Genomic DNA, 18,520 nt, shown 5'->3' with positions numbered 1-18,520 from the left:
CTTAAAGATGAAAATATTAAAATCAATGGGTAGCAAATAATGTTTGTTGCTCTATTTCGCTCTGGTAGAATTCCAGTTACCAAATTCTCCCACTAGGTGGTGTATTCAGTGCATAGGTTAGAAATAATGATGTGGATGTGCCGGCGTTGGACTGGGGTAAACACAGTAAAAAGTCTGACAACACCAGGTTTTAGTCCAACCGATTTATTTGATAGTAAACTCACAAGCTTTCAAGGGGACTCCCTCTTCGTCAGGTGAAACCCCTGAGGGAGTCCCCTCGAAAGCTTGTGAGTTTACTATCAAATAAATCGGTTGGACTAAAACCTGGTGTTGTCAGACTTTTTACTAGGTTAGAAATATACAGGAATACATTTGAACATTACAAAATTCTGTATCTGTAGAGTTCAGCTTCCATGTACTAAAATGTAAAGTTTTAAAAATTATGTTGTTTGTTTCTATGTATGGTGTCAACCAGATGAAATCCTCAGATTAGCCTACTGAATTTGTAAGATTTTGGGTCAAGATCTGTAAATTTCAAATCCAGAGTCAGTGTGTGTTAAACTTGAATTAACAAGCAAATTGTGGTCAAGTATAAATTACACAGTAATGGCAGATATGCCTAAAACAGATCTTCTGAATTGGCTCTGAATCCATGCAACATTTATGTAAACTCAGTCACAAAGTTCCTCTGCCATCCTCAGAGTTTCAATTCCTCTTTCTCTAGAATTTAGCCTAATCTCCAGTGCACAACAAAAATGACACACATTTGCAGAACTTCCTCAATGCTGCTTACGACAGTCTGGAATGACATAGATCCACTAATATTTACTTCAAGAACAGAAACAGCCACTGCAACTGTATATTTACCTGTTCTCAGCTTCTAAACCTACCCTCTGTCTTCTTCAGCCTGCCTGTACTGCACCACTGGAATCATCATCTGAGCTCTGATGGCTCTGTATCCTGTTTCCCTTTTCAGTTAGGACCTGTCTCCAAAAAAAGGTTGAAATTGCAAATTCCATCACAGTTGTCCCATTTTGTGAATAAACGATAGTTTTATGGTAGTAAGAATATCATAATGCTGACTAAACCTAGCTTTCAACGGTTAACCTGTAAAGGGAACAGGACTGGTACTTTATTCCTCGGTTTTGAGTTTCAGCTAGAATCATAGAATCCCTCCAGTGCAGGAGGAGGTCATTTGGTCCATCAAGTCTGTACCGACAACAATCTACCAAGGCCTTATCCCCATAACTCCACATATTTACCCTGTTAATCCCTCTAATCGACACATTCCGGGACACTAAGGGACAAATTGGTATAGCCAATGCACCTATACCACACATCTTTGGACTGTGGGAGGAAACCAGAGGAAACCCACAGATACAGAGAGTGCGAGGTGGTCCACTTTGGTAGGAATAATGGTAGGAAGGGTTATTACTTACGTGGAGAAAAACTGCAGCAGGCGACGGTGCAGACGGACCTCGGGGTCCTTGTGCATGAGTCGCAAAAACCCAGCCTGCAGGTGCAGCATATGGTCAGGAAGGCGAATGGGATGCTGGCCTTCATTGCGAGGGGGATTGAATATAAAAGTAGGGAGGTCTTGCTGCGGCTGTATAGGGCATTGGTGAGGCCGCAGCTGGAGTACTGTGTGCAGTTTTGGGCGCCGTACTTACGCAAGGATATTTTGGCCTCGGAGGGAGTGCAGAGGAGGTTTACTAGGCTGATGCCGGAGTTGAGGGGGTTGAGCTATGAGGAGAGGCTGAATAAATTAGGCTTGTACTCGTTAGAGTTTAGAAGAATGAGGGGAGATCTCATTGAGATGTATAAGATGATGAATGGGATGGATAGGATAGAGGTGGAGAGACTCTTCCCACTCAGAAAGGATGGTAGGACTAGGGGGCACAGCCTCAAGATAAAGGGGGGGCAGTTTAGAACGGAGTTGAGGAGGAACTTCTTCACTCAAAGGGTGGTGAATCTCTGGAATTCTCTGCCCGTTGAAGTGGTGGAGGCTACCTCGCTAAATATTTTTAAGATGTGGGTTGATGGGTTTTTGATAAGAGAGGGAATTAAGGGTTATGGGGAGAGGGCGGGAATGTGGAACTGAGCCAAGACAGATCAGCCATGATCTTATTGAATTGCGGGGCAGGCTCGAAGAGCTAGTTGGCCTACTCCTGCTCCTATTTCTTATGTTCTTATGTTAACATGCAAATTCCACACAGACAGTAAACCAAGCTGGGAATCAAATCTAGATCCTTGGAACTGTGAGGGAGCAGTGTTAGCCATTGTGTCACCCTGCTGCCCAGGCTGGCTAATCCATCAATTTTTATTATTATTTGTGGGGAAATCTTAAGATGTTCTTGAGCTACAACACAAGCCTTTGGCAGTCTTTCTCGAAACTTGGATACATAATCTGAGAATTATTTCTTGTTCTTAGATCATAATCTTTCCTTTTAATGAATATGAGTGGCCCCTTACTTCATGGCTATAGACTAACTCAAAGGAATCAAACCCACTTGACTCATTAGATACATCTCTATTGGTAAATAATAAAAATTCTCTTATCTCAGGCCCCAGAATATTCAAGACAATAAGTTCTAATCATGTTTTTAAGCTTTGATTGCATCTTTTCAATGTCCCTGAGACTATGGGGCAAACCTTCCCATTTCACCCACCTCAGGAATTGTAGCAGACCATGGAAAAATCCGTTCAGCGTTGGCAGGATTTTCCAGTTTTGGGGCGTGCGTAGCTGGAAAATCCCAACACATGGATGGTATGTACACAATTTCAATCTGTTTTACTCCTAACCAATTCAGTGTGTCCTGGAATATTTGTGACATGAAATTTGGTCTCTGATCAGATTGAACCTCTCTGGTAACCCATACCTCACGAAAACTGAATTAACCCTTCAATGATCACCTTTGCAATAGATTCTCTTAATGTTCTGGACATCAGGCAGACAAATCCATGATGATTACAAGATACTGATACCCTACTTTTATTTTGGACAGAGGATCAGTAGAATCCACTAAAACCCTCCTAAATGTTTCATTGTAATTGGGATCAATGGAGCTGGTTAATCAGTGTCAGGGGCTTCCCAGCCAGTAGACATGATGTCTTGCAGAATTCCAAAATGACCTGCCATTGGAATCTCATGGGTGATTCTTAAAATGCCCTTGTGGTAACCAGGGGAACAACAATTTGATGGACGACTCCCCTTCAATCTGCTGATTTTCTCATGTTACCTCCACTTCCTCAAAAATGACATAACTTTAATAATGCACTTCTTCAGAATATGGTGCCAGGGGCAATTCCTGCAAACGAGGGTCTCCAAGGAAGCTTGACTCTATTATTTCACCTTGTCTTTTTCTTTTAAACTCATCCAAATTGCCAAAAAGAATTAGAAGCCAACTTACGCATGAATAAACAGGCAAGAATTTCATTAGTTGACAAATATGACAAAGTTTATATTTTAGTGAGTTAAAAATTTTCTATTTACAGGCACTACATGCACAAGTTCTTTTTGAAGAGACGTAGCAATTTGTCAAATCCAAATGGATTTATTACACAAAATAAATGTAAACATTGCACACCACATTACTAAGTGCAACAATGTTACCTTGAAGATTTGTTGTTGCAATCCATCCACCAAGAAACATTTTTCAAAAAACAAACTTTAAGGGTGGAATAAGACCATAAGACTGGAGCAGAATTAGGTCATTCGGGCCCATTGAGTCTGCTCCACCATTCAATCATGGCTGATATTTTTCTCATCCCCATTCTCCTGCCTTTTCCCCAGAACCCTTGATCCCCTTATTAATCATGAACCTATCTATCTGTCTTAAAGCCACTCAATGACCTGGCCTCCACAGCTTTTTGTGGCAAAGAGTTCCACAGATTCACCATTTTCTGGCTGATGAAATTTTTCCTTATCTGTTTTAAAGGATTGTCCCTTTAGCCTGAGGTTGTGCCCTCTGGTTCTAGTTTTTCCTATTAGCAGCGACATCCTTTCCACATCCACTCTATCCACACCTCACAGTATCCTTTAAGTTTCAATAAGATCCCCCCTCATCCTTCTAAACTCCAATGAATACAGACCCAGAGTCCTCAACTGCTCCTCATTCAACAAGCTCTTCATTGCAGGGATCATTCTTGTGAACCTCCTCTGGACCCTTTCCAAGGCCAGCACATCCTTTCTTAGATATGGGGCCCAAAAGTGCCCCAGTACTCCAAATGGGGTTAGACCAGAGCCTTATACAGCCTCAGGAATACACCCCTTCTCTTGTAATCTAGCACTCTTGACATGAATGTGAACACTGCATTTGCCTTCTGAACTGCCAACTGAACTTGTACATTGTACAAGATTCTCCTAAGGTTAATGACACCCAAGTCCTTTTGCATTTCTGATTTCCTAAGCATTTTCCCATTTAGAAAATAGTTTCTGCCTCCATTTCTCCTTTCAAAGTGCATAAGCTCACACGTTTCCCACATTGTATTCCATCTGCCACTTCTTTGCCCAATCTCCTAACCTGACCAAGTCCTTCTGCACCCCCCCCCCGACTTCTTCAAAACTACCTGTAACTCTACATATCTTTGTATTATTTGCAAACTTAGCAACAGTGCATTCAGTTCCTTCCTCCAAAATGGTTAATGTACATTGTGAAAAGCTGTGGTCCCAGTACCGACCACTGAGGCACACCACTAGTCACTGGGTGTCATTCTGAGAAAGACCCTTTTATCCCCACTCTCTTGCCTTCTGCCAGTCAACCAATCCTCTATCAATGCCAGGATCTTACCGTCAACACCATGGGCATTTAACTTATTTAACAGTCTCCAATGCAGCACTTTGTCAAAGACCTTCTGGAAATCTAAATAAATCACGTCCACTGGTTCTCCTTTACCTAACTTCTTTGTTACCTCCTCAAAGAACTCCACCGATTTGTCAGACACGACCTCCCCCTGACAAAGCCGTGCTGGTTCAGTCCTCCTTTATCAGGCACTTTCAAGTACTCTGATCACGACTTTAATAATGGACTTTCCCCAAAACCACCTCCTTAGTGATGGTGACTACACTCACCTGTGACCCCTGGAGCTCTGGCATCCCAATGGTGAATGTTACAGCCTTTCCTGCCAGCAAGTTCTTCCATTCCCGCCAAAGTCTACGGAGCATTGAATGGCTGGCCACATTTTACAACCCAGTCCCCACTGCAACAGTGATGTAAAATTCTGCCCTCGGTCTCAGTATTTCAGACTGATTAGGCAACCAATTCAATTTCTGACAAATATTTGAAAATAGACCAGTGCAAAGGCATCGCAGTCAAAATAAACACATTACAACAACAAACAACATGGTACAAATTTTAAGTTGCAGTAAGTCTGAAACACTAATGTCCCTGGATACCACAGAATGAAACATGTAACAAATCAAAGTCTTCGAGTCTAAAGATGTTGGTCTTGGAGGAGCAGCAAAATTTTAAACGTCAAGCAATGTTCCTACGGATTATTGTCACAAACAGTTGTTTTGCAAAATATTGATCCAAATGGGGCAATTTAGCCCCATTTTCAAGGTCTTCAAAGTGAACCACAGCCGTTTTCCCTTCATTGAACTGAATCCATTGTTTGCCCTTCTGTTAAAAAGAACTTAGCAATGTATTCCCACCCTCCCCATCTCTATTGGAAACATTCTTGATCTTTACCCAAACTCAAAATCAACTGACCAACGTGCAGAGTTAATATAGTTTTTGTCTAAAACCAGAGCAAACAGAGATCTGGTATTTTAATCTAATGTAGCATAAACCAAACCAGCAGCAATCAACAAGTATAATAAAGACAGGTTCCTGAGCTATTTCAATTATGTTACTGTTAACAATTTACTTTGAGGACAGTTTCAAATTGACACATTGTATTGTGAATGGGGAGATTGTTGGAATTTAAGGATTTTAAACGTTGAATTGTTCCATGTTCCATTTTCTGCACAGTGATTAAAATAGCGATTCTACAGCAAATGTATCATGCTTGGTAAAGATACATGTTATGAACTTTTCGCCAATACTTTTTTAAAAAACTAGAAACAACTTGGAAAGATGGCTGCCATAAATCATGTGACATTTAGACCACGGACAGTATCATGTACAGCTAATTAAATATGGACTTAGGTAAGCGTACCTCGGAGCCATTTGTGGAATTCATTATCTAGCATGAGAAAACATCTAAAGACTATGGAGGTTCCAGGCTGCTTATGTCCATATTTTGTACTGGATCAAACAATCAATATTCAAAGGCATTTACAACTTCCCATTGCAGCATGATGAACCCACCTCCCCCCTCCCCTCCAAACTAGACTGTTGGGCCTATGAAACTGTCGTGTGATCAAAGCTGGTTTCAGGGCCTGCATCCTAATTTCCTAATTACCCCAAGACTCAGTAGATCTATTAGAACCAGTCGTCAAGTCAAGCAAGCAGCCAAAATACTTAACCTGTACCAGTTCCAAAGTTCACCTGAGAACTAACTTACTGGATATTCAACTACAAGAACATAACAATCTTGTTTTGAACTCTTTACAAGACTCCCACTTAAAACGTATATATAATCAGAACCATTCAAGAGACCACAGGCCCACTACATGGGAGACCAGAAATTGTAAATCAGAGACAAAATAACTAGTTGGTAAAAGTGCACTTTTTAAAACTGTATCCAATCTTTAGTGAGTCTATGTGTGCACATGTGGGTATTTGAGTATGCTGCATGAGACTATGCGTGTGATGTTTGACAAATGAGAGAGAATACCTTTATTTTAAAATCACAAAAGCTTGCTGCTAAATCATTGAATTGGCACATACAATCCAAGGGCAACAAAAACACATTTTTCCATACAAACCACACTGATTACAGATGGGAAGAAAACATATATATTCTGTGCATGATACAAGTCAGATTAAACTCAAGTTAACATACTTGCTCAGTCGTGGGTTCCAGCTCCACTTCAGCTCTACAACACGGACCTGGAGTTTCCATCGTGGGCACAATCTACATTTATTCCACAAAGGTCATATTACACACATTAAAATGCACCAACTTAATTTAATCCAATTAAAAATGAACATAAATCAGCTCAAGCACCCAAGACCTAAGGACAGTACTGACTTAATATCATATATTCCTTCTTTAATGTATGACAATTTCAACCAACTCAACCATCATTTATGCATACTAAATGCATGTTTATAAACCTACAACAGGAAATTTCTCCATATTTAATGCGACTTCACCACATGAAATTAAATGTATTATAAGAAACAATATGCAGGTCTCCAAAAGGATAAATGTAAACAAAAGCTCAAAGCATTTCAATCAAATACCAATTTTTTAAAGAACTGTCTCCTGCAGTACCTGAAAATCTTGCAATTTTGAAAACTGCTTTTGAGCAGGAACCTAACACAGGAGGGTCTATAAATCAGGAATTTGATCAGTTTCATCAACAGAAATACTAATTAATAGCCATAAATGAGAAGTGTTGTCACAGATCTAACCCACTGGTGCCCAAAAGTCTGTGACCTGTGTGTCCTGGATAAGTTTCTCTTTGGATACAAACAAAGAGAAACCCCAAGGCCATAATCTAGAAGAACATTACTGGGTAGCATTGAGGAGATGCTGGATGAAAGGGCAAACAAGGCCCTCATTCATTTGTTTCAGTGGTTTAAGAATATATGATCCCATGGCACTATTCAAAAGCAGTGAGAATTTTCCCAGTTATCCTCTCGCACTCTTTCAACCATAGAAAATATCCATTCATTCCAGACACTCCAATTTGTGGAGTCTTTGTACATTTGTCCATACAGTGGAATGCTTTGGGTCTTTTGCGAGAAGTGATGCGGCGTGCTATCGCTTCAATTTCTTTCTTTCAAAAGTTGCCACGCCAATATTCAACAATCTGATTTCAGTTCTAAAATAGTTTGAATTACCCAAAGCCAGTTTTAAAAAATACATAATTAAGCTTTCTGCACACAGCAAGATTCCAAAATCAGCAAAGTGATAATGACCAGGTAATCTGTTTTTAGTGACGTTGGTTTGAGGGGAAAATATTGCTCGTTATGACACATGGAAAACTCTTTTGCTCTTCTTCAAAATAATGCTACAGAATGTTTTCTTTCTAACTGAAAGAGCGGACAGGTCCTCAGTTTAATGTTATACCTGAAAGATGACACTTCTGATGGTGCAGCATTTGCGCAGATCAGATTTTGTGTTCAAGTCTCTGGCGCGGGATATGAATCCACAAACATCTGATTCAGAGGCGAGAATGCTATTGATGAACCAGTGCTATCGCTCTTAAAGCACTCCTCACTGTGTTTGTGGAAATTGCGGTGGGAAAGCTTAATTACGCTCCTCAATCCAGCAGTTATGGAGACAATGTCCAAACGAGCTATCTCTTGTCACAATGGACTCAACCAGCTATGTGGATTGAATTCAAGGTTCTATCAATTTACAGCCATGTACAAGTTTTGCACTGAAACCAAAACTGAAGGCAATGGCATTAAGTTACGATTAATGCTCATCCCTAATTTGTTTTTATTATTCCATCCAGTGTATAAAAAGAGACAAAACTATTCTTCCAAAAACCCATTTTAATTTGAATGCTCGCCACTTGTGACAGATGTAATAAATAATTCAGCATTTTTAATGTCACAAAGCAAATTAGTATTGTTTAAAATAGAAAAGACAACCAAATATATTAATCTCAGCAAGTTCTGGCGAGTGATTGAAACAGAAAAGTTCATATGTTGATCATTCTAAATGAGCATCAAATGCATAATTATGCACTCTTCAGTTTAGATCCATAATACATTTTCCACCATTACCATATTATTTTATCACAAAAGCCTGCTATCTTTTGAGAGTAGTCAATGATTGCTAAGTAGAAAGTGAATAAAACATTCAGTATACTTTGGCATATAATCGAGCGTTCCTAAAAGAATACACCTTTTTAGTCCCAACTAAATATAGGTAATGTTGCCCTTTTTCTGGTTCCCATACATCTCATCAAGGAGAAATAACCTCAGCCACTTCACACTGGTCTGACAAAGTGGAGTGAGAAAGTGAGTTGTTACCTCCCAACCAAGAAAATTTTGCAAAACGAAACTGCACGGTTTTAAGACTCAAATTAAAGTGAGGCTAGCTGATACCTTCTACCAAGAACCGGCAGACAATCTGATATGGAATCCTGAATTAGTTTTAATTACAGTCAGCCACTAAATGTGGAAAACATTAGTTGATCGATTATTTGGACCCATTATAGAATACCTTTTCTTTAAGCAAAATCCCACTAGAGGTTTTAGTTTATTATCTGCAATCACGAGAAACCGATTATTAAAAACTATAAAAATTAACTTTCATTGATCCATCAGTTCAAAAAGTGCTTAAAAAGTAAATAGTAGAAAACCCCTCAAAATTTAAATTCTCATTTATGTCCTAGAATCACAGAATCCTTACAGAACAGAAGGGGGCCTTTTGGTCCACCAAGCCCTACATCTATCACCCCACATATTTAACCTACTTGTTCCCTTGTCACTAAAGGAGTAATTTAGTATGATCAGTGAACCGAACCTGCATACCTTTGGAGTGTGGGAGAAAATGAAGCACCCAGAGGAAATCACACAGACATGCAGAGAATGTGCAAACTCCACACACATTCACCCGTGGCCAGAATCGAACATGGGTCCCGGGCACAGTGAGGTAACAGTGATAACCACCATGTCACCCTGATTCAACCTTTGTGCAAAGCAAAATATCCCCTTTGATCTTGACATAGCTATTCAGCAGCATGCGATCAGGAAACAGAAACATTCTATATCTAGACTGATTAGATAATTGGGGGCTGCCAACAATTTGCACTTCTGTCAAACTCTGAACGTATGAAGGTCATCACGAACATATTATAACATTGATCAATTCTGTGGCTAAACAACTTAAGTTCTTGTCACCATCATTACTAACCATTAAATATTTATATTGCCACTTAAGCTATCCCAGTGTAATTACTCGTGCAAAACATGCATTTACATGAGACCATAATAATCACAACTGGAAAATGTGGCCACAAAAATATTTAGTTTACAGAATGTAAAATATCAACAATACAATTAAGAATGTCACATCAACAAATGTTAGTAGTTGTCAATAGTGTGCAATGATTTGAAATATTATGCTTAATTTAGTTAGTTGATACTCCTGATAATGTACCAACGTGCATTTAAAAATAAACAACAAAGATCAATAACATGAAGCAGAGTGAAATGGAAGTTTCCGAACAATGATTCTCTTCCATTTCAAAAATAAATCTCATGCAAAAGCACTGGACATTTCTTAAAGACTGAGAGTCACAAATAAAAGCAGATTCTACATCAATGAAATGGATCAAATAAGATTTGGCAATTAACAGCTTGGATCTGAAATAATGCCCTGCAACACTACCGGGAAAACGCTTGAAACAGCATTTTCATTTCAGAGTTCAATATTTTACTGCATTCATATTTAGTTTCTGCATATTTCTAAAGTGCAGAATTTTAATTTTGTGCAGTGGAAATATTTGGTAAATATATTCAACCAGCCATTCATTGGCCTGCTTCAGGTTACCTTGTTTTATTGGCTTTTTTACATTTCCTTCAGTTATTACCTTCTGCCACATTAACATGTGTGAACAACATTTTTCAGAAAATTTTCACACAGCAAAATTAAAATTCTCAAAATAGTAAAATTGGTCTTTAAGAATGAATCAAAGATTTAAAATATTATATTCCATTGGGTCTTTTAAATGCTGGTTTCTTGATTAAATGCGATCATAACGGAAGCCAAGCGAACGTGCTTCTGCCTTCCATTCCACAAGGATGAAAGAGATTGTGCCAAAGAATCCAGCCACACCAAGGATAAGCAGCTGCCATTCGAGCAGTAGATAATTGCTGTAACCAAATGCAATTGCTGCACTGATAGACTGGTGGAGGAGTAAAAGGGCGAAAATAACATTCAGTGGACGCATTGCAAAATAGATTCTTCAATGTATAGAATAAACAAGATTTTTAATAACAACAATGAAAGTTAAACTATTCTTTATACTGCTAAAATTAATTTTATTCAACTGTTTTGAGTTGCCTTCGAGTCACGTGCATGCACTAAAAAGCTCTTCATTCTTACTTGCACAAACTTGAAGACAGCAAACGCAGGAGCACTTGCTTCAGAATACATAAATCCCACAATACTGAGGAGTTGCGTGTTAAAACAACTGTCACCTAATCCCAGAAACAAACTGCAAGCCATTGCGATAATCTTGCTGTGGAGCAAAAAGACAAATTATATCTAACACTTTAATTCTGTACAAAATTTAAGTGCTGTTTTGTCAAAGAAAAAAGGCAAAATATAAGTATCTGATTGTTTTTCAGTTAGTTTAGTCCGATTGTGTTGATCACTGCAACTGATATGGATTTACTTTCTTTATGATTATGGGGAATGGTTAAAAATTCAGCTTTATGCTACAGGCAGTTGGCATGTCTGGTGGGAATGCAGCTCAGATTTTGAGTGAGCAGGATTATTACTCATTTCAACCATGCAAGTGGTTATGTTAAGTAGATGGATTTCTGTTTACTTAATTTCCCCAGGGATTTCAGATCAGAGAGTTTGACAAAGTAATGTGGTGATGAGGTTTAGGGGCAGAGAGAAAAAGCTTCTGCAGAGGGCAGTAACAGCTGAAGCCTCGTTGAAGTCAGTAGGGTGGCACAGTGGTTAGCACTGCTGCCTCACAGTGCCAGGGACCCAAGTTCAATTCTAGGTGACTGTCCGTGGAGCTTGCACATATCTCTGTCTGCGGGAGTTACCTCCAGGTTCTCTGGTTTCCTCCCACACTTCAAAGATGTTCGGAATAGGTTGATTGGCCATGCTAAATTGCCCCTTAGTGTCAGAGGGATTAACAAAATAAATTAGTAGTGTTACAGGGATAGGACCTGGGTGAGACTGTTGTCATTGCAGGCTCAATGGACCGAATGGTCTCCTTCTGTACTGAAGGAATTCTATGATTCTAAGTTAGAAGGATTTTGCAGGCTTCTGAAACTTTGTTTCTGAAAGCTTCAAGACTGTCTAACCTCAGTATAACAAGTACATTTACGATAGTTAATTGTATTTAAAGAGACATTTAATTCTAAGAGGAATGATGCTTATTTGGAACTGGAAAAGTGATAAGTTAGAAATTAAATTTGTTTCTTTTCATTTTGAAATATCGTTCAACTGTTAATAGTTAAGTTGCTTAGATTTAAACTGCATTACTAAATTAAGTTTGACTATAAAAGGTATGTATTTTATCAGTGGAATAATTCCTGGAAGTAAATATCCTTTCCTCACATTTAAAGAAAAAATGTTGGGGCCTTATTTGGCTTCACAATGTACCTTGGGGTTCTAGTCCAGGACCCAAACACAATGCATACAAACATATTTTGGGAAAGGTAAAAAGCCAACTTATTTCTGGCAAACAGGAAAAGGAAGCCAAAAGGCAGGTGCTTCCACAGGGGGCAATTTGTAACAGAACATGAGACCTATACCAATAATAGTCCATGAAAATCAAAATTGAATGCTTATCCAGTAGATTACATTCTGGACAGATTGAGTTTAATGTTTATCCCCAGGTTCTCTCAACTTTAGGTTTAGTAACATTTCTCAAATATTCACTTCCCAAATGAATTAATTCCCTAGTTACAAGTATAGCTCATTTTATACTGTACTCAAATTAACCAGAAGCACAAATCAAGATACATGACTAACCTTGGAATTAAATAAGAAACTCGATTTGTCCCTTCATCAGGAACAATGGGTGCGTCCCCTGGTATATTCAAGAATATCAGATAAAAAGCTATAATGTGACTTAATAAACCCAGAAGAACGACAGGGTTTCTGCCAATGCCGAAATATTTGCTGAGGAATTTGTTCAGTAGACCAAAAGTTGCACCACCTAGAAATAAAAATGACAAAATTAAGTGAATGCAATTCTGTTTATTGAAAGCAGATTTCAATATTTAATAATTAATGCAACAGCAAATGATTACAAACCTATGATTTCTCCAACACCAATGAATATGCCAGATAAACCAATCAGGCTCTTGGCTTCATTCCCAAAATGATTTGTTGCTCCCAAACAGGTCCCATAGACTCCACTGAAAAAGGTTAGTTCTAAACCTAGAAAAGAAACAATTCAGCATTTTCACCACTCAAACCCTGCGTGGTCTCTTGTTTAAACTCTGAAGCACAAGTAATTTTATCATTCAGCTTCCTCACATTAATTAGCCTTTCTGTTGTATCACCCGGACAACCAACCAGGAAATTAACAGAACTAGTATTTCAGATCACAGCAACACATGATGAGAAATACAGAGTTGAGCATATGCACTCTCCAGAGGTTGATTATGCTACATGATTGTAGACCTAGGATGTTTTGCCCCAGTTGTCCTCTTGCCAGGAATATGGTGATGTTTCAAAATGAACAGGAACAAAATTGTAACAGAAACATCATCTTCAAATTTTTATTTTTAATGGGTATAACTTCACATTATTAATGACTGATAAAATGTCATTAACTCTGTATTAAAAAATTGAAAATCATACTCAGGAGGTTAATTTTATGTGCATCACACAAAACCACGGAATTTAAGCAATCAAGAATTTTTAAGAATTGACAAAGGAAATCTTGCATTCACACAAACTCCTTTAATAGATGTATCGGACTCCTGGGAGGATCTTACCAGTGTAAGCAATAGTAACACTTAGCAGCAGCATATCATTGGTGAAGAATATACGGATTGCACTTCCTAATTTTGAAAGAAAACTCCCATTAGCACACAAAAAAAATCAAATAGATCTAATAAATTATTGAAAACCAGCTATTTACACATAAACACAGACAAGAATTTTGATTAAACTGACCCCACTTTTAGTGGGGAGAGCCAAAACAGGCAAAAAGTGGGTCTTGCCTAGCTGCTAAACTCGGTTACTAATTCCATCTCTTACATTCATAAATCTCAGCTTTCTTTCCTTGCAGAAGATCCACAACTCCAGGGAGAGACAAAGAACTGGGGTGGTCAATCATAGTCACGCTGACCGCAAGAAGAATAGCCATTGGCATTAGAGAAGGGGTCTCAGACATAAAATGACAAAATTAGATATCACACTGTCATTTGGTACATAATGGGCAAATGATGATATAGGTCATATCAACGAATGAGTAATCTAGAAACCCAGACTAACGCTTGGAGGGACACGGGCTCAACTCCTCCCATGGCAAAAGTGGAATTTAGATTCAATTAATAAATTTGGAATTGAAAGTCTCAGCATTGTGACCCTGAAACTATCATTGATTTCAGTAAAAATACATCAGGTTTATTAATATCCTTTAGAGAAAGGAACCTGCTAGCCTTATCCAGTTGCCTTGTGAGATTCTGGATGCACAACAAATGTGGGTGAATCCTAACACCCTTCATAATAGCCTAGCAAACCAGTTGTATCAAATGCTACAAAGTCAAGGAATTAAATGAACAGACAATGCAGCATCAATCTAGGTACCAGAAACTACAGCAGCACACTCAGCCCTATCAATCCAGCAAAACCCTAACATCTGTAGGCTTGTGGGAGAGCTGTCTCACAGACTAGTCCAGTAACAGCTTGATATAGTCAAACTCATCCCAGACCTCACAAACAGTGTACTAGACACCACCATCACCACTCCAAGGAGTATACCGTCCACCTGAAAACACAGGTCCAGAAGTGGTATACACGAGAGAGGGAGTTTCCCTGGGAGTTCTCAGCACTGATTCGGGACCCCACGAACCTTTTATGGTATCTTGTAAAACATGGATAAAGAACCTCCTGCTGATTACAATATTCCGTGCTCCATCAGCTTATGAATCAGTACTCCTCTTTGGTGAACAACATTTAGAAGAAGCATCGAGAACAAGGGCAGAGAATGCACTCTGGGTGGGGGACTTCAATGCCCTTCATCAAGAGTGGCAGGGTCGCACCAATACCAGCCGAGCCCTAAAGTTTATCGCTGCTAGATTCTGTCTGTTGCAGGTAGTAAGGGAACCAGAGAGAAAAACCTACTTGACCTTTTCCTCGCCACTCAACTTGTTGCAGAGGCATCTGTCCATGACAGCATTGGCAGGAGTGACCACCACACAGTCCTTGTGGAGACAAAGTCCCATCTTCACATTGAGGATATCCTCCATCATGTTGCGCGGCAACACCACTGTGCTAAATGGGATAAATTCCTAAGCGATCTAGCAACTCAAAACTGGGCAGCCATGAGGCACAGTGGGCCATCAGCAGCAGAGCTGTACACAACCACAATCTAACTTTGCAGCCCAGCATATCTCGCAAGGAGATCTCATCAAGCTGGGGGAAATCAACTCCTGATTCACTGAAGAGCGTAAGAGAAGCACCAAGCATACCTAAAAATGAAATGTCAACCGAACGAAGCTATGACACAGGGGCACTTACATGCCAACAGCATAAGAAGCGAGTGATACCATGCCAAGAGATCCCACAACCAACGGATTAAATTAAAGCTCTTCAGTCCTGCCACATCCAGTTAGGAATGGAGGAGGACAATTAAATGACAAACTAGGGAGGAGGCTCCACAAATATTCTCATCCTCAAAGATGGGGGAGCCCGGAACATACATGCAAAAGACAAGATTGGAGCATTTGAAAGCATCTTCAGCCAGAAACTCTAAATGGATGATCCATCGCCATCTCCAAGGATGGCACTGTGGCATAGCGGTTAGCACTGCTGCCTTACAGACCAGGAACCAGGGTTCAATTCCGGGCTTGGGTCATTGTGTGGAGTCTGCGCATTTTCCCCCATCTGTGCGGGTTTCTTCTGCGTACTCCAGTTTCCCCCCACAGTCCAAACATGTGCAGGTTCGGTGGATTAGCCATGCTAAATAACCCTTCGTGGCAGGGGGACTAGCTAGGGTAAATGCATGGGGTTATGGGGACAGACCCTGGGTGGGATTGTGGTTAGTGCAAACTCCATGGGCCAAATGGCCTCCTTCTACAGTGTAGGATTCTATGCCTATGTCAATGATCTCAGTTTTCTCTTGAGTCTCCAGCATCACCGATGCCAGTCTTCAGCCAGTTCGATTTGCTCCACGCACTATCGAAGAATGGCTGATGGGACTGAAGAATGGCTCGACAACATTCTGGCTATAATGCTGAAGATGTATGTTCCCAAACAAGTCACTTTGAGTCATGCAGTTCCAGTATGCCATCTACCTGGCAATGTGGAAAGTTTCCCAGGTATGGCCAGTCCACAAAAAGCAGGACAAATCCATCCTGATCAATAACCAGGAGCTGAATGATCCTGGCAGAACCCAGTGAGCAATCAAGTGCTGAGCAAATGCCACTTGTTAGCATCATCGAATGCCCAAAAACACGCGACCTTGAAATATGCTCATTGATAGCATTGATATTTGCCATTTAGGTTGATGGCAGCTTTGGACATTTGCCCGGTTTGGGGAGGCCAATAACTTTAAACAGGTGCCAGGATTTTGGCAGTCGTGCCTGACATATGACCCTCGTAAAATGATTTGACCTACCAGCAGGGGGCCTGGGGGCCAAAGTGTTTCGGAACTCACAGAAACATAGAAAATACAAGTAGGAGTAGGACTATTCTGTCATTCATTATGATAATGGTTGATCATCAAATTCAATATCCTGATCCCATCTTCCCCCCCCATATCCCTTGATCTCTGCAGCTCCGAGAGCTATAACTAATTTCTTGAAATCACACAACTCAGTGCAGATCAAAGTGACGAAATCCAAGGTGGATGAAAAGACATCCAAAAAGTTGGAAATATCCTTTAGAGCAGTGAAACGCAAGTGAGAAGCACTTATGCAGTTTTGCTCTGTCATTTTCACAGAAGAACCATTCCCTCTACTCTTGTCTTCCTGACCCTGGTGAGTTTTGCACAGCTTAAAGCCAGAATATTTGGCGGCAGAATTAATTCTCCTTTATATCATAGACAGTCAACATCTCCACAGGGTAATACCAGCACCCCTCCAATAGCACTGCAGTAAAAGCCAGAAGTGAGTGAAACATGTTAGGTTTCCGACAAGCTGGCATATGTTTTGGTTTTAACTTCCTGCCTGTGCCTGTAGCCACATACCCTCTCGCCAGTTAAAATTTTGTCTATAAAAGCATGCTTACGAAATGCCTCTATTGCTTGTGATTGCTGTTCTTGAGGTCTGTAAATAAGGTGAAAAAAATTTGTTAATCACCACATAAATTTAATTGCTATTGAGCCATGTAATATTATTATAAATGTTTAATATTCAGATGAGCTCCAATTGGATCAGTTTATCTGAAGCAGGGCATAGCACAAGACTGGTTGGTTACAAAATGTCACCCTTACTTGCTCTGTGTAATTATGGATAGATTTTCAAGAGGTGAAAGTCACTGAATTGTACAGACTCCCTAATTGTAACTGCCTGATAGGTTGGATTATGAATGAGAAGATAATGGGAGCTTGTCAGAAAGATGCTGCAATAATCATGGGGGAATTTTAATCTACACATAGATTGGAAAAATCAGATTGGCAAAGGTAGTGTAGACATGTTTTTGGGATAATTTTTTAGAAAACATATTCTGGAGCCAAACAGAAGACAGGCTACACTAGACCTGGTATTGCGCAATGAGATTGGATTAACTGATTTTAATTTTCCAAAATTCCCTAGATTCTGGGAAAGCTCCATTAAACTGGAAGCTAGCAAATGTAACTTGTTTATTCAAAAAGCAGGAAACTACAGGCCAGTTAGCTTAACATATGTCATATAATGTTAGAGACCATTAAAGATGTTATAAAGAAAAAAATTCAAGGTATTTAGGCAAAATTAACATGGTTTTGTGAAAGGGAAATCATATTTAACCAATTTATTGGAATTCTTTGAAGGAGTCTCATATGCCGTGGATGTACTGTCCTTAAAATTTCCAGAAGAACATTTGATAAGTTGCCACATCAAAATGTTATTGCAGAAAATAAAATCTCATGGTGTAGGGGAAACACTGGCATGGATTGAAAATTGGCTAGAAAGCAGGAAACAGAGTTGACATTAATTTTCTGATTGACAGGATGTGATGAGTAGTGTACCACATGGTCCAGTACTGGGGTTTCAACTTTATACAATGAATATAAATCAGTTGGATGAAGATATTGAAGGTACAGCTGCCAAAATTTGCTGACAACACAAAATAGGTAGGAAAGTAAATTACGAAGTGGACATAAAGAAGCTATAAAGGGACACAGATAGTGAGTGGACAAAAATTTGGCAAATATGTATTTTTCATTTTGGCAGGAAGACTATAATAGAAGATTATCTAAATGATAAGAGTCTGCAGAGCACTGAGAAGCAAAGGGATCTGGATGTCCGAGTGCATGAATCACAAAAGGCTTGTATACAGGTACATGGTAATAAAATGTTATCATTTATTGTGAGGGGAATTG

The 18,520-nt window shown here is 39.5% G+C and overlaps 1 protein-coding gene across 1 annotated transcript in view; it reads right to left on the bottom strand.

The window, feature by feature from the left end:
* Window positions 1–8,597: 8,597 nt before the first annotated feature.
* The window catches only part of mfsd11 (major facilitator superfamily domain containing 11), a 31,502-nt gene continuing 21,579 nt past the window's right edge, over window positions 8,598–18,520 (bottom strand). The window contains exons 8-13 of the mRNA XM_080208881.1: window positions 17,227–17,264; window positions 13,767–13,832; window positions 13,078–13,203; window positions 12,793–12,979; window positions 11,179–11,314; window positions 8,598–10,978 (exon numbers count right to left, since the gene is read on the bottom strand). Coding sequence (XP_080065007.1) covers window positions 10,817–10,978; window positions 11,179–11,314; window positions 12,793–12,979; window positions 13,078–13,203; window positions 13,767–13,832; window positions 17,227–17,264 — 715 coding nt within the window. The 3' untranslated portion in view covers window positions 8,598–10,816. The remainder of the gene's footprint in view (window positions 10,979–11,178; window positions 11,315–12,792; window positions 12,980–13,077; window positions 13,204–13,766; window positions 13,833–17,226; window positions 17,265–18,520) is intronic.

This window comes from Carcharhinus amblyrhynchos, chromosome 21, assembly GCF_965287045.1.
Source record: "Carcharhinus amblyrhynchos chromosome 21, sCarAmb.v2.hapA, whole genome shotgun sequence".
In the NCBI taxonomy this organism is placed as follows: Eukaryota; Metazoa; Chordata; class Chondrichthyes; order Carcharhiniformes; family Carcharhinidae; genus Carcharhinus; species Carcharhinus amblyrhynchos.
This window is presented reverse-complemented; position numbering and strand designations above follow the sequence as displayed.